The sequence below is a fragment of the Osmerus mordax genome, chromosome 6 (assembly GCF_038355195.1).
Source record: "Osmerus mordax isolate fOsmMor3 chromosome 6, fOsmMor3.pri, whole genome shotgun sequence".
In the NCBI taxonomy this organism is placed as follows: Eukaryota; Metazoa; Chordata; class Actinopteri; order Osmeriformes; family Osmeridae; genus Osmerus; species Osmerus mordax.
The window spans coordinates 9,886,535-9,901,036 of NC_090055.1; the positions used below are offsets into that span (position 1 = coordinate 9,886,535).

The 14,502-nt window shown below is 49.0% G+C and overlaps 1 protein-coding gene across 1 annotated transcript in view; it reads left to right on the forward strand.

The window, feature by feature from the left end:
* Window positions 1–14,502, forward strand: part of bbs9 (Bardet-Biedl syndrome 9) — a 76,045-nt gene that overhangs the window by 13,027 nt on the left and 48,516 nt on the right. The window contains exons 9-14 of the mRNA XM_067237425.1: window positions 1,604–1,788; window positions 1,945–2,021; window positions 2,102–2,155; window positions 2,490–2,592; window positions 9,326–9,430; window positions 11,982–11,996. Of these exons, the coding sequence (XP_067093526.1) occupies window positions 1,604–1,788; window positions 1,945–2,021; window positions 2,102–2,155; window positions 2,490–2,592; window positions 9,326–9,430; window positions 11,982–11,996 (539 nt within the window). The remainder of the gene's footprint in view (window positions 1–1,603; window positions 1,789–1,944; window positions 2,022–2,101; window positions 2,156–2,489; window positions 2,593–9,325; window positions 9,431–11,981; window positions 11,997–14,502) is intronic.

A 14,502-nucleotide genomic window follows, 5' to 3' on the forward strand; every position in this document is an offset into this window, starting at 1 on the left:
TGAGCTCTGAGTCACTTGAGAGTTTGTGTGTGTAAGTGCGTGCGCGCGTGTGTGTGTGAGCGTGCGAGTGCACCGACGACGGTTATTTATTCCTCACCCAAAAAAGTAATGCGTCTGGATTTCCCCCCTCGCGTAAAAGGGGCAAAACTCGGATCAACCTGTCACTAGGAACCAACAGAACGTGTGTGTGTGTGCCCCCTAGTGTCGGAGGGAACCACCAACACGCTGCTGGGGAACCACACCAACATGCTGCTGGTCTACCAGGATGTCACGCTCAAGTGGGCCGCCCAGCTAGCCTGCGTGCCGGTTGCAGTTCGCCTCGCCAACTTCCCGTGAGTAAATGCCTCCGCCAACACACACACACACACACACACACACACACACACACACTAGCCCCCACCCACACTGACACACACACACACTGTACAATTTTATAGCTGAACATACTTGATTATGTTTAATTATTTTAAACAAAGTGAACCCCTAATTTCCTGGCAGACACTGTGTGTGTGTGTGTGTGTGTGTGTGTGTGTGTGTGTACACGTGTGTGTGCGGCTGCGTTCCCATTGGTCCGATAAGGTAATAGATATCCCTATAGACCTGTCTCTGGGTATGGAGGGATGAAAGAAAAGAGGAGGGACGGAACGAGAGATGGAAGGAGAGGGGTACGAGAGTGGAAGCACTTAGATGAACCTCCATTCCTGTCCTCCGCGCTTGGCTGAGCTCCCCTGCTTCTCTTCCTTTGTGTCTGTGTGTGAGTGTGTGTGAGAGAGAGACTATTCTAAAGAGACAATCTGTCAACACCATGAGCTCTCTGAGTGTCTTCACAGCACCAGTGTACACATGCACTTCATCCTGACACACACGCTCACGAGAGTCCAGTCCATACACAGACCAGGTGTGTTATGGTTAATAATAATCAATTATGATCTTCACCATGAGAAATCCCCAGCCATCCCCAGGAGGAAAAGACCTCACAATACCATCCAGCTGGCCAATCAAAACAGATAAGGAAGTGATGCACTTGAAGCTCAATGTTACATGCACCAAAACGGCCGTAATCGCTCCGCAATTTAGTATGAAGTCCAACCACATGGAATAATAATGCAGATTGGCTCTACAATCTGTTTTAAGATGCTGGAGATAGGGTGTGTTATTGTGAATCTAAACAGGGTTACTTAAATGATCTCCTTGACTACTGCTGGTCTCTTGGGTCGATATGTCTCGGCCCGTCTCCATCGGAAACATGAACGCACGCGAGATGTCAACCCGAAGGTGTGTGCGTGTGTGTGCAAGTACAATTAATTCCATGCTGCAGTAAAGAGGAGTTTATGCCCCCTCAGACACCCCGCCATGCAGGTGTGGGGCGTACTGCTCGGGGCTCTGGACCCTGTGTGTGTGTGTGTTTGTGTGTGCGTGCGGTGTGTTACCGACTCACTGGCCTGGAACCACAACACATCTGCAACTAGTTAACAGGCGCACACACACACATGCGAACCCAGTCTGGATTCCTTCCTTCTCGCCTTCTACTCTCTCCAACCGATTCGCTGTCTCTCTGTCATGTCTGTTTGTTGAGGCCCGCGTCTCTCCCTCTTCTGGGCAGGGACCTGAAGGGGCGTGGGTGGGTGACCCTGAGCGCCGAGGGCCACCTGCAGTGCTCCTACATGGGCACCGACCCCTCCTTCTTCTCCACCCCCAAGGTGGACGCGCGGGAGGCCGACTACTCCCAGGTGGACGCCGAGATGAAGAGCCTGCAGAAGGTCATCCGCGAGGTCACCAGGAGCCAGGGTGAGGGGGGGGGAACCGCCGGGAGAACCGACAGAGGAACATACCTAGAACCTTCAAGAACCTGTGTCTGGGCCAAGGGCCTCGGAACAGGTTCCTTCAAGGCCGAGTGAACGGCGTAGGCTCTCTTTGCGGTGACGATGTTCCTGTTTCCTGTAGACATCCTTCCTAAGACGGACGCGGAGGAAGACCTCTCCGTCACGGCCTCTGTCTCCTCCAGCATGGACGACACGTCTGTGAGGACGCGCGCACACCCACACACACACTGCCCCTTTTTAAATGTTTCTGTGAAATGACTGTCTTTCTTTCCCCACAGCAAGCTCTCATCCCAGAGATCAACGGCGTGCCGGTTCCCTCGGTCACTGTAAAGGTGCGTCTGTGCAGCACGCTGATGACCTCATCAGCGCTCGCCGGCAGGGTTTCAGTAACTAGCTCGAGCTTCTCACTTTTCACTGTCTTTTCTCTCTCTCTCTCTCTCATCTCTCTCTCTCTCTCTCTCTCTCTCTCTCTCTCTCTCTCTCTCTCTCTCTCTCTCTCTCTCTCTCTCTCTCTCTCTCTCTCTCTCTCTCTCTCTCTCTCTCTCTCTCTCTCTCTTCACTCACTTTTCCACCCTTTCTTCTCTCCTCTCTCTCACTCTCCACCCTTACCCTTTTACGTCCTCTCTCTTTCGCTCTCCTTCTCCACCCCCTCCCTCCCTGTCTCAGATCAAGGTGAAGAGTCGCTGTGCGCTGCAGGGCCCTAAGGTGACCGTGTGTGTCCAGCCGCCCCTAGCTGTCACGCAGGAGCAGTTTGTGTTGGAGCCCTTAGGTAAGTCTCTCTCTCTCTCTCTCCCCCCCCCTCCCCTCAGGACGTCCACATGTCTGGTGGCCTCTCTCTCCACGTCCCCTGGCGTTCTCCCCTCTCCCCGTTTTGTGTTCTGTCCTCCGTGCGGTCTCACTCAGACTCTCTCTGTCTCTCTCACACACACACACACACACTCACACACACTCTTACCCAGTCCAAACACAGAGAACGAGAGGGTAACAAGCCAGTGAGTCGCCCCCCTAGACCGCAGGCGGAGGACAGCATCCGAGAAGTTGCTGGGAGCCAAGCCAGCGACCAGCTCAGCCTGACCGGTCAGGAAGGGGTTAACCCTGCTCGGAGGCGCAATCCCAGACGTCCGCGAGCTGCCGTCCCCGTCTGTCTGGTAGAACCGCCGGGACGCTATCAGCGTTATCGCCACGTCTGCATCTGAGAGCAGTGCAAAGAGAGGGAACGTTCTTTTGTGAATGAAAGCCCGGGTGACGCGTCGCCCGTCATTAGGTCAAGAGACTCGCAAAGACGCAGCGCCCTTTTGAGGGAAGTTGAGTTTGCCGCGTTTGGCTAGGTTAACTAGCGTGGAAAAGGTCTTTTTGGAGGAGCTGCCTTAGGGACCGTGTAAGGAGCGACATCGCTGGCCAGAGCCCACGACGTAACTCCTGTAGGTTGTCTAGTTTTGTGTGTTTGTGTGGAGAACTTTTGTTTCATATTGGGTTATGGCTAACCATAACTGTAACATTGGGCTGTCAGAGAAATCAGTTTGTTTAATTTGGCCTTGGTTGTGGAGGAAAACTTGACCTTGTTGATTTGGAAGATTACAAGATAAAATGGAGAGGAAAAAACCCTCACATTGCTGACACGCTGACTCACATTGCACAGTAAAGTTGAAAAGGAGAAAAACATTTTGATGGCAGCTTAGGAAAGCTGAGGTAAAGAGCACTCTCTCTCTCTCAGACACACACACACACACACACACAGTGAACTAACAGTGACTAGGTGTATTTATGCCATGCTCTTTGTCTCCCACACAGAAATCTGGCGCTGCCCTCCACCAGTCAATCAGCAGCTTCTCTGCTGTGAAACATGAGCCTCAAAACACACACACACACACCTCCCTCTCTACCCCTATGTGACCCCACTGTGGCCTGATTTGGCCCAGAATGGATAGATTTAGCGTTCATTTTAAAAGGACCACCATGTCTGACACCGCTTAGCAGATAATAATAATACATTCGATTTGGCCAGTTTGGTCATTACTGTCTTCTTGATAGGAGTTCAAATCGATCGTTTTTTTGCTTGGAATCATATGTTTTCAGGTGTAAATGATTCTGTCCAGGGATCTTGGCCCAGAGATCATAGTGCTGTTGTACAGTAATGGCAATGTCTCCTTGGTGCACTGCGCACACACTCGCGTAGCGCTTACACACACACACACATACACGCACATGCAGGTCATCTTCGTCTCCAGCTGTCCTCCACTCTTCCTTCGTCTCTGCTTCTCCTCATGTCTTCATCTCTCCATCACAAACTGCCTTTCTTTTCTTTTTCGCAGATCTCCTCTCCTCTCCCTCCCCCCCCCCCCCCCCCCCGGTCTCATCCTTCCATCTTTCCTCCCCACCCCAGCCCCCTTCTATCTCACACACACACACACACACTTCTCACACACCCCTCCTTCATTGAGGCGTCTGTGTTGTATCCCTGGGAAGCAGCGCTCCCATGCCGGCAGCTGTGTGTTCAAGTGTGTTGGGTGATTGGAGTGTGTTCGCTTGGCCGCATCCTGCTTGTGCCCATGTGTCTTTGATTCTTTCACTCAGTGTGTGTCCATGGGTAATGGTATGCGAATGGGTTCCTATGCATCAGTGCAACTGTGTGTGTGTGTGTTTGCGTGCGTGTGCCGTAAACTATAAATGTGCATTATGTGTACAGTATGTCTAGTTGTGTGTGTGTGTGTTTGTGCAAGAGAGAGAGGGAAAGTGTGTGTGTGTGTGTGCCACCGCGGGATCCTCTGTTTAGAAACTCCATCCCCCGCTCAGCTTGGCCTGTCCAGGGTTCGCGGGGGAGGCAGCGCCTTCTGATTTTTATTGTTATTTCACTTTTTATTCGTCTCAGATGGGAATCCAATCCCCCTGTCCACCACCACACACTACCTCCTTTGTTCTCTCTCTCTCTCGGTCTCTCTCTCTTGGTCTCTCTCTCTCTCACTGTCTTTCTCTCTCACTCTCCCTCAGTCTCCCCATCTCTCTCCCTCGGTCTCTCTCTCTTTCTCCCTCGATCTCTCTCTCACTCTCCCTCAGTCTCCCCATCTCTCTCCCTCGGTCTCTCTCTCTTTCTCCCTCGATCTCTCTCTCACTCTCCCTCAGTCTCCCCATCTCTCTCCCTCGGTCTCTCTCTCTTTCTCCCTCGGTCTCTCTCTCTCTCACTCTCCCTCAGTCTCCCCATCTCTCTCCCTCAGGCTCTCCATCTGTCTCTCTCCCTCAGTGCATCTCTGTCTTGTTCCTTCTCTCTACCTATTGTTGTGCCTCCCCCTTTTTCTTTCTTCCTCTGTGTTTCTCTCTCTGTGTTTGCTGCTACCAATGAACTCACAACCATCTTGATGAGCACCAATGTTGTAGTCACTATAACTGTCACACACACACACAGATTGTAAACAGCGATGCTGCTTGACTGCGATCATCCGCCGCCGGTTCTCTGTCGTACGCGAGGGAGGAGGCCAGCAGGATCAGGGTCTTGAGCCGTCTTCCTACAGACTGTTCTTTGGAGTTTGTGTAAGGGTTAGGTCACAGATATCGATAATGACATATATGGGCATCTTTAAAGCTCTAAAACTGATAGGCCTATACACATTTAATTTAAATTGGATCGGAGATATTTACTGTTAAACTTAATTGCCTGAGCAAGAAGCCTGCCAGAGCTCATACACTGTTTAGTTTGTGACTTCAGAAAACGCAAAACAAGTGTGACGACACCGCAGTTCTACTGAACATGACTGTGCAGTTCACCCTAATGTTCTGACAGGACACTGAAGTTTGAACCGTTTGTCAACTGAGGGAGAAGTCAGCAGAAACACAGTCTCTACACAGTCTCTACAGACTCTTAACCACTTCTTGGCAATTCTGTGGCTAGGGCCTACGGTACGGAGTTTAAGTAGCTTTTTCTAAAATATTACCACTGCCCCTTTAATGCAAATGAGCATAGTCCATTGAGTGACTATGATCTGCAACTTCAGGAAACAATACAGGTTTTCCTGCAAAACGAAACTTATCAATCTCTAGCAGTGTTGAAACCAAATAGCGGTCCTTGTTACTGCATCTCTGAAGACAAACTCTGAAGACAAACTCTGCTGGATAAGAACAACAAATAACAAGAACATGGAAGAACTGAGGAGACGACAGATAGAGATTTTGTTGGATGCTACCCGCACACTGCCTAGAACTTCGACAAAACCTCAAGTCAGGTCAGTCTCCACGGATGGCATGAACACCCCTCATGATGCAAGATTGGGGGCGTCTGGGTCTTCAGACCGTGGAGAGGGCCGTAAGAGCAGCACGGTGGAGACGCGCTCGTCCCAACCAAGTGTTCGTCCCAAGACCAGAACCTCCATCGGCCCTTTGGGAAGCCAGGCCACTGCAGTCTCCAGGGACCGTCAGCCCCGCCAGGACCCCGGTGTTGAAGGTGCCAGGAGGAGCGCCAGCCTCACCGCACTGCAGATGAGACCCAGGGCCACAGGAAGTAGCTTAGCTTCCAGGGTGCTAGCCCTGGATTCAAGCCTCCAGTCCCTCACTCTTCAGCAGCCCAGCGGTCTCTCTGTGTGCTTCTATTGCAGTGGAGGTCACGCGTTGGATCAGTGCCAGCAATTTGGAGGCCTGTCTGTTCCAGAGCGAAAGCTGACCTTTCTTAGGGAGAGAGGCATCTGTTTCTCTTGTTTGAATCGGGGGCATATGAGTAAGGACTGCAAGAATCGTTTGTCATGCGCCAAGTGCATGCAAGCCCACCCTACCGTGCTTCATCGAGTGACGATGGAGGAAGCGTCTGAGATACTGCGGTGCTTTATGCATGATTTTTAAGATTTATGGAATATTTAACGATCATGTTTATCTCCCTAATGGGCGTCTGTCTGATGTTTTGATCTTTTGACCTTCGAATTACTTCAAAACCTCAGTGATCAATACCTGATGATATCATTTTCGATGCGAACAACCAATGGATAATAAAGGTTAATTAAATTCTGGTAGTTAATGAAAGGTAGTTGAAATGCTGGTTATTGATCTCAACAATTTTATCCATGCCAGCTGAAACTCGAAACATGTTTCCTATGTCTGTGTGATAGACTTTCAGAAGATATACTGTTTTGATGTCTAAGGTATTAAACATAAACATCCATAAAACAAAAAGTAATACTTATGAAATCCCTGTGTTCTCTCCAGCATGTCAATAATCAACACCATAAATCGTTGTTAGTGAATTGCATCTCCAGCAGCATAGCGTTGCTAAGTCTTCCAGAACCAACACAGACTAGAATGAGGCTGGGGGCTTGACCAGGGAATTTCAGAGGTCACCAGTGCTGAACCCGGCACATGAAGCTGTCTGTCAGGATATGCCCACACACTCGAGTGAGGACTAGCAGCATAGCAGTTAACTTGATCAGAGTGTACACACTCACACAAACACATTTCTACTTTAACAATGTCATAAATAGGCTCCAAAAGAACTGCAGTTTTTTTCAGTTAAACAAAGTAGTTTGACAAAATGTAAATTGTTTCTCAAACTGTACAAAATTCTCAGTATTTGTGATTAACATAATTAGCTTTAATGATGTATTTTACTGTGGCAATGATTCTACAATTTTGTGCAGAGTTTGACAATCCAAATATTGTAGTTACTCTTTAAATGAAATACATAGGGTCTCTGCGATTTTTTGTAAATGTGTATAAGCGAATTGACATTTCACTTTTTAAGAGATGTATGTGTCGTCTCAATGTAAAATATATTCTTGAATACTAATTATCAACAGAATGCAACTTTTCACATTTTTCTTACATGGTCAAATAAAACCAGTTGGTGATGGTAGACTCATTTTGGCATCCTACTGTAAATACACAAGCATTTCTGCATATTAGTCTCATCTATCATACATATAGACAGACAGACACACGCACACTTTCCCCACTCCCAGCATTGTGAGTACCTCCCACCTCTGGTGAAACCCTCCCTCGCTATGCGGTAGGTGACCGGGGGTTAACTAAGGTCGACTCCCCATGTCCACTTTTCTCCAGCCCTGAGGGGAACCAAGGGAGTAATCCAGAAAGAGAGCGGGAGAAAGCTAGACGGAGGAAGGAAGGGAGGGAGGGAAAAGTGGCTTCAGTCAGAGTTAGGCAAACAAGAGAGAGAGAGAGGGGGAGAGAGAGAAAGAGAAGGGGTGAAAGAGGAGGGATCTGTGCTCTGGTCCATTGTTGTTGATGTTATTCTGTGGGGAGGTGTTAATGGCGTGGTAACAATTAGGCCCGTCTGGTCAGTGTTGACCTCGCGGTGTCAGGGTCCAGAGGTTAAAAGCCTGCCCCCGGCTCTGAACAGAGAGAAGGACGGGGAGATGGAGGGAGGGCCGGGAGAAAGGAGGGCGAGAGCTCGTCACCCTGTCAGGGTGTCTGGTGGGCCGAGGAGAAAACGTGGGGCTTGTTCTTCTCTCTCTCTCCGGGGGGGGGAGGGTTCAGTGTGTACTAATACAAGTACACACTGAACAGAATGATTTGAAGGTTCATTCGTTCATGTTTTGGTATCGCTGGTTGACCTGAGGTTTTGCCATAAGTGGACAAATTCGTTAATTCACATGGGAGATGTTTCATCAAATATGTACAGTGTTTTGGGCATTTGTCTAGGCCTCATAGTCATTCTCGATTTTTCTCCTTATGTTTTGGCTTGAGAAAGTTTTGTACCAGTGAGGCCAGATTGGCCTCCAGTTTGGCCTCTCTATGTCAGTGTCCATGGTTACTGTTGGATGTTGTTTGTCTTGTTTGTTTATTGGATTTATTTGACAGATACGGTGGTCTTGTCATCTGCTTTTTTGCAATTGCAGTCAATACTGACGCAGCCACTGTGGGGATAGAGAAATGGGGAGTGAGAGGGAGGGAGGGAGGGAGCAGGCACTGTGTTAAAGAGGGGGAGGAGAGAGAGCGCAGAGGAATCCTGGCACATAACTGTGGCTCGGTCACCTGTGCCGACCCTACTTTGGGACTATAGCTTTGCACGTCACGCCCTATTACCACAGCGACCTGACGCAGGCAGGGTGTGCCCCTTTTCTCTCTGTGTGTGTGTGTATGTAAGGGAGAGAGAAGAGCCATTAGCTGAAATATATATCTTTTCCACACAGACTGTATTTGATCTCTTGCTGGCTTTTCCCCTTCTCGCTCTCTCGCTCCTCTCTCTCTCTCTCCCTCTCTCTCTCCCCCCCTCTCTCTCTCCCCCTCTCCCTCTGACCCTCACTGTGTGAGTGAGTGTGAATGAGAGTCTGGTTAATGTTTTAAATCCTGCTGTCTGCACCTTTCCTCGAGATGTTTGAACAAATGTGTGTTTGTGAGTACGGAAACGTAGGGTAGTGAGAGAGTGTTAGTGGTGTGGTTCCTGGGCTCTCGGTCCCCTAGCAGTCTGGTTCATTCTGTTATTTAGTTCAGCTTTTTTGTTGTTGTTGTCCTGTTCACATGTTAAAATGGCTGCTTCAGTGTTTAACTGTTGTTCTCGTCGTCCCCAGGTGTGGGTGCCACCATGGCAGTGACCTTCTCTGCCTTCCTGAATGGAGAGTACCCACCAGCTGACCTGACAGGAGATGTGGCAGTGTCCTATAGCTCGCCCACAGGTACACACACATGCTTACACACAGCAACTCGCGGACTTTCATGCCATTTCTGCAATTTGTTTCAAGCACTTGTTGTCTTACCAACTGGATGCCATCGCATACTTTATCGCCTGTGACGTCATCACTTACCATTTGTGACATCACCCATTTAGAACATCATTGTGATTTCTCACGTACGCTTGTGACATCACGAACACCTGTCCGTGAGGCCACAGATAGTTGTTCTATGGCATCGGTACCAGCTGTCTGTGACATCACTAACACCTGTCAGTGACATCACAGCGGTTGTTCTATGACATCGGTAACAGCTGTGTGTGACATCACTGACAGACTGGAACCAGCGGTTGTCTGTAACATCAGCAGGCCGCCCAATAGAAAGGCTCAGTGTTCCTAGCTGTGGCAGCTCTTAAACACAGCTCTGATGTGAGCAGGCTGTGCCGAGGCCTGTACCAGAGCCATCACAGCATCTGGTTCCAGGCTCCATGTGTTTCTGGAAGACATTACTTTCCCCTCCAACCAACAAAACCCCTCTTTCTAGAAATTAAAATGTCACCGAGTTTTTATTATTATTTAACTCATTTCAAAGCGCTTCGAGCGGGGGGGGGGGGGGGTGGAGGGAGGGAAATATGTATAGAGAGAGATGTAGCGACAGAGAGAGAGAGGTAGTGACAGAGAGAGAGAGGTAGCGACAGAGAGAGAGGTAGCGACAGAGAGAGAGTTAGCGAGAGAGAGAGAGTTAGCGAGAGAGAGAGAGAGAGAGAGGTAGCATTAGTACTATTGTTTCCCTTGGACTGTGTCTGATTTGGCAGGACTCTGGTGGAAAGGTTCTCCGCTCGCCGTTAACTATAAAATGACTTGAAAATATCAAGGCACTGTTTTATTGTGATGCTAAGAATAGCATGGGGTTGGGGGAGGAGGAGGGGAGTCTGGAGTTTTCCACCGGGTTCCTGGTGCCTTGGCTGCCCTTTGGTTGCGGTGCGTGTTAGAAGGTTGGATCACAGGTAAGGAACAGTTCACTGGCAGCCTGGACGCAGTACTGCCAGCTTATGGAGAGAGGAGGAACCTGGTTCTGTGTGTGAGAGAGAGCGAGAGAGAGTGAGAGCGAGCGAGCGAGAGAGAGAGAGAGAGCGAGTGAGTGTGAGAGGAAATGTCAGCATATGGGAGGAATGTGTTCCTCTCCTCCGCTGTCCCTCGTCATTACAGCACAACCCTCAGCTACTGTCCTCCACTTAAGCCCTACAGGGGATTACCATGAGTGGACTGCTCTCCTCTTCCTAAGCCCTCCAAAGGGCCCAAGTACAGGGCCTCAGTCCTCTCGCTGTGCGCAGTCCTTTTTTCAGTGGTCAACCAATGGTCCCAAAGGCATGATGAATGGGACTGAGAGTGTCTTGCAGCCAAAGTCTTTCTCAAAGTCTCTCAAAAAGCTGCCTTTTATCATTTATTGAAGACAGGTGTTCTTTTTTTAGCTCATGTTGCTCTTGTTCCGTGGTGATCTTTATTTTCGTTGCACAAATTTCTGAGTGGTTTAATGCCATTTCCTCACGCAAGTTTTACATCTTTATCTTACTGGCCTGCGGAGCGCTGACACATTTCCACACCAGATTCTTTTTGTATATTTATGTTTTTATACGTTTCTGTATGCATAGTATGTATTTTTGTGTGTATACGCATGTGTGTTTCCATGTTCTGCTAGCACCTTCCACTCAGTTTGACCTGTGCTGTACATTTACCAAACTCTTCACTCAGCACTGAACTAAAACATGTCAGTTCTCTCTTTATTGTCCTCTCTCCTTCCTACTCCACTGGTGTGGGCGAGTTCAAGAGAGAGAGAGAGAGGGAGGGAGAGGGAGGGAGGAGAAGCATGGCTTTCATCAATGCTAACAAACCATGAAATACACAACCAGAGCTCTGGGGGCTCCCTGGCCTGACTCACTGCAGAGCCGCCACGGGAGTCACTGTCAAATGACTCCCGAGAGCTCTGCAGTGAGTGTTTCGAAGAATCCATTTCAAATGAATCCTCTCGCTGTGCTCCGACTTGCCCCGGGAGTCATTTGCACGGATTCATAGTTTCAACCATGATGGGGTGCTGTATCCTTCTTTATAAGCTAGCCCTCTTAGACCCTTTGAAAGGAGGAGGGGGAAAAAATGAAGGAAAGTACTGTTCAGTCAATCATTTCAGCTTTGCCACCCCCCCCCCCCCCATCCCATTCCAGACATGTGAGCTAAATAAATGGTTTCAATGGAAGAAGGGAGGAGAGAGGAGGAGAGACGAGTGGTCGGAGATGAAGGGAGGGGGGAGGGGGGGGGGGGGGGGCAGCCAGAAAGGAAACAAAATCCAAAGGCGAGAGAGGGTTGAGGGTGTGTGTGTGCGCGTGTGTGTGTGTGTGGGGGGGGGGGGGGGATGGTTAAGGGGCAGAGGGAACAGGAGACGCGGGCTGAGGGGAAGTGTGTGAGTGGTGGTGTTTACACGCCCGGGGCTACACTGGGCCCACTCAAGCCACGGCTCTGTTTCACTCTGTCTTGTTTCTCTGCTGGGCCGGCCGTGCGACAGAGCTCAACCCTGCAGGTGAGTCATGGTTAGCATCCGTAGGAGCAGGACTGGTAGGCAGTAGTGCTATTACTAGTTATTTAGTATTGTCGTCGTATCTAGTTAGTAGTAGTAACTGCGGTATCAACGCTAATATTAGTGTAGGCTGCATTAGCTGACACTCGAGAGATTATGACCTTTCTAATAGATTTCAGATATTGAATTTTTGACTATATGGTTGGAACAACAGAAATACCTTGAAAAACTGTCATTTAAATCTCTGTCAATCTCTCAAGTCGCAGGAATTAGTAGTAGTCAGTTAGTAGTTTGTAGTGGTGCAGTAGCTCTGCCTCACACAGGAAGAGGCCTCAGTCTATGTTGATGTTTCCCCCGTAACATGATAGCTGGCTGAGACGCACACACATGTGCAAACTTGCACAACAGGTACTTATAGACTTGAAGGATTTGATGCATCAACACACACACACACATTATACTTCCAACTTACTTAGCAAAGGTACTGTAAGCATTAAACATATCCCCTTACACTCGCACACATATATAATCATTATACACAATCAGTGCAGCTTAGTAGTGGTGTGTCTAGTTCCGAGTTTGTGTTTGCTTTTGCCTGTCTGTGCTTATGTGCTTTGATTCAGCGCAGGATAACCTTCCAATGAACAGTCGACTCGGAGACTGCAGGGAGACCCCCCCCCCCCCCCCCCCAACACACACACAGACACACAGACACAATCACTTTTACACGCATGCATACACTCACACGCATGCATACATAGACATGAACTAAACCGCACACATGCACTCGTTCATGTACGCGCACACACACTGTCATTCAAACACACCCACGCCTATCAGCGTATCGGTGACCTCATCGCAGCTGCAGCGAGATCGCGATCCCTCACGGTCGCCCCGCGGTCAAATAAACTCAGTGGTCAGAGACTAGACATGACAAACCCACCCTTCCTCGCACACGCACACACACGCCACTTCATTCAACTAGGAAGAGTCATCCAGAAGTTGTTCTTTTGAAGAGGTCACAGTGGACACTTCTCAACTACACAGGCCCATTTTAGTGCAACCTTTTACCTGGCGGAAAGACGAGTAGCTATAGACAAGTTCTGCATATATACTGTATATGCAGCACTAAGTAGTTATATACAGTACATGTGTAGAAGCTACATGTTTGACCTCAAGGTGGTGTCAGGTGTGTAGATCTCATGGATGCCAACAGAGGGCAACAGTGGTAGCTCAGGTAAGACACACACACAAAGAAGAAGGCATATACACAAACAGAGACACTAACACACAGCGGCAGGTCAATCACAGTGGTGGTGGCAGTCGTAACTCTGCCTTGGCAGCCTGGGAATAGACGAGGAAACGGTGTGTGAGGAGGTGGAACCGCTCTAGATTTACAGTCAGGGCGTCCCCTCTTTTAAGTGCACACACACACACACACACACACAAAGTTTGTCTTTTGAGAAAGTGCCGACTAGTCAACGGCGACTGTGAACCTGAGACGGAAAAATGTTTCCCTAGTCCTTTCCAGGCTCTTCAACCTCTCTCATCCCTCCCACTCAACCTCTCCTTTCCTCTATGTTCCCCTGTCCTCCCGTGCTCACTCCTCTCTCTCTTTCTCTCTCTCTCTCTCTCTCTTTCTCTCTCTCTTTCTCCCACTTTCATGTTGCTCTGCCTCACCCGTCATTGATGGCGGCAGCCAGTTTATTCATTTCGCCAGCAATTTGTTGCATGTTGAAAGCCTGCAAAGGACATTAAACAAACATGCCCTATGCTCTAAACGAGGGCCTAGCAATCCTCTCAACACGCTCCCAACAGTCACTGCCGCAGGCGCTGGGAGGATTATATAGGTTTTAGTGTGTGACCTTTTTTAAGGGCCATGGAAGTTTGAGAGAATACCTCTAAGAAAGTGGCCTGCTGAAAATAAGTTGCTGCGAAAGGAGAGATTGAACGAGTTTGAGAGAAAGAGATGTGATAGAGGGGTTCTGTTTTTGGTGAAGTTTTATTCGATAAATTATGTGGTGTCCTCCTCTGGAATGTTCCTAGGTATTAACCAGTAATATTGTTAGGAAATGTGCACTTCCAGTCATGTTTGTGTGGCCCTTTGAATAAAAGACACTGCTAAATAAATAAATGCAAATGTAGAAGGATGTGGACACATACAAATCATAAACAGAGCCATAGATACAGGAAGTGGATGAAAAATATCGAAAAAGGTCAGAGAAGGAGAGGGGGACACGGACAGAGAAAGGGAATTGAAGATGAAGAGCCAGAGAAAGGAACACTCCAGCTACAGGTGGCTGGTGTGGTCATCTTGCCTCTGTGATGTCACTGGCGTCCGCTACGAGAGCCAGGCCAATGCACAGTGCTTTCCAGTCCACAGCTTAGGTTACCTGGTCAGACAAAACAGGAAGGGATCAGAACCGCTGGCACGCACCAGCCTGGGCTGCGTTTCCTCAAAGCGTCGTAAGCCTAAGTTGATCATAGAATCCATCGTATGACGAATCTT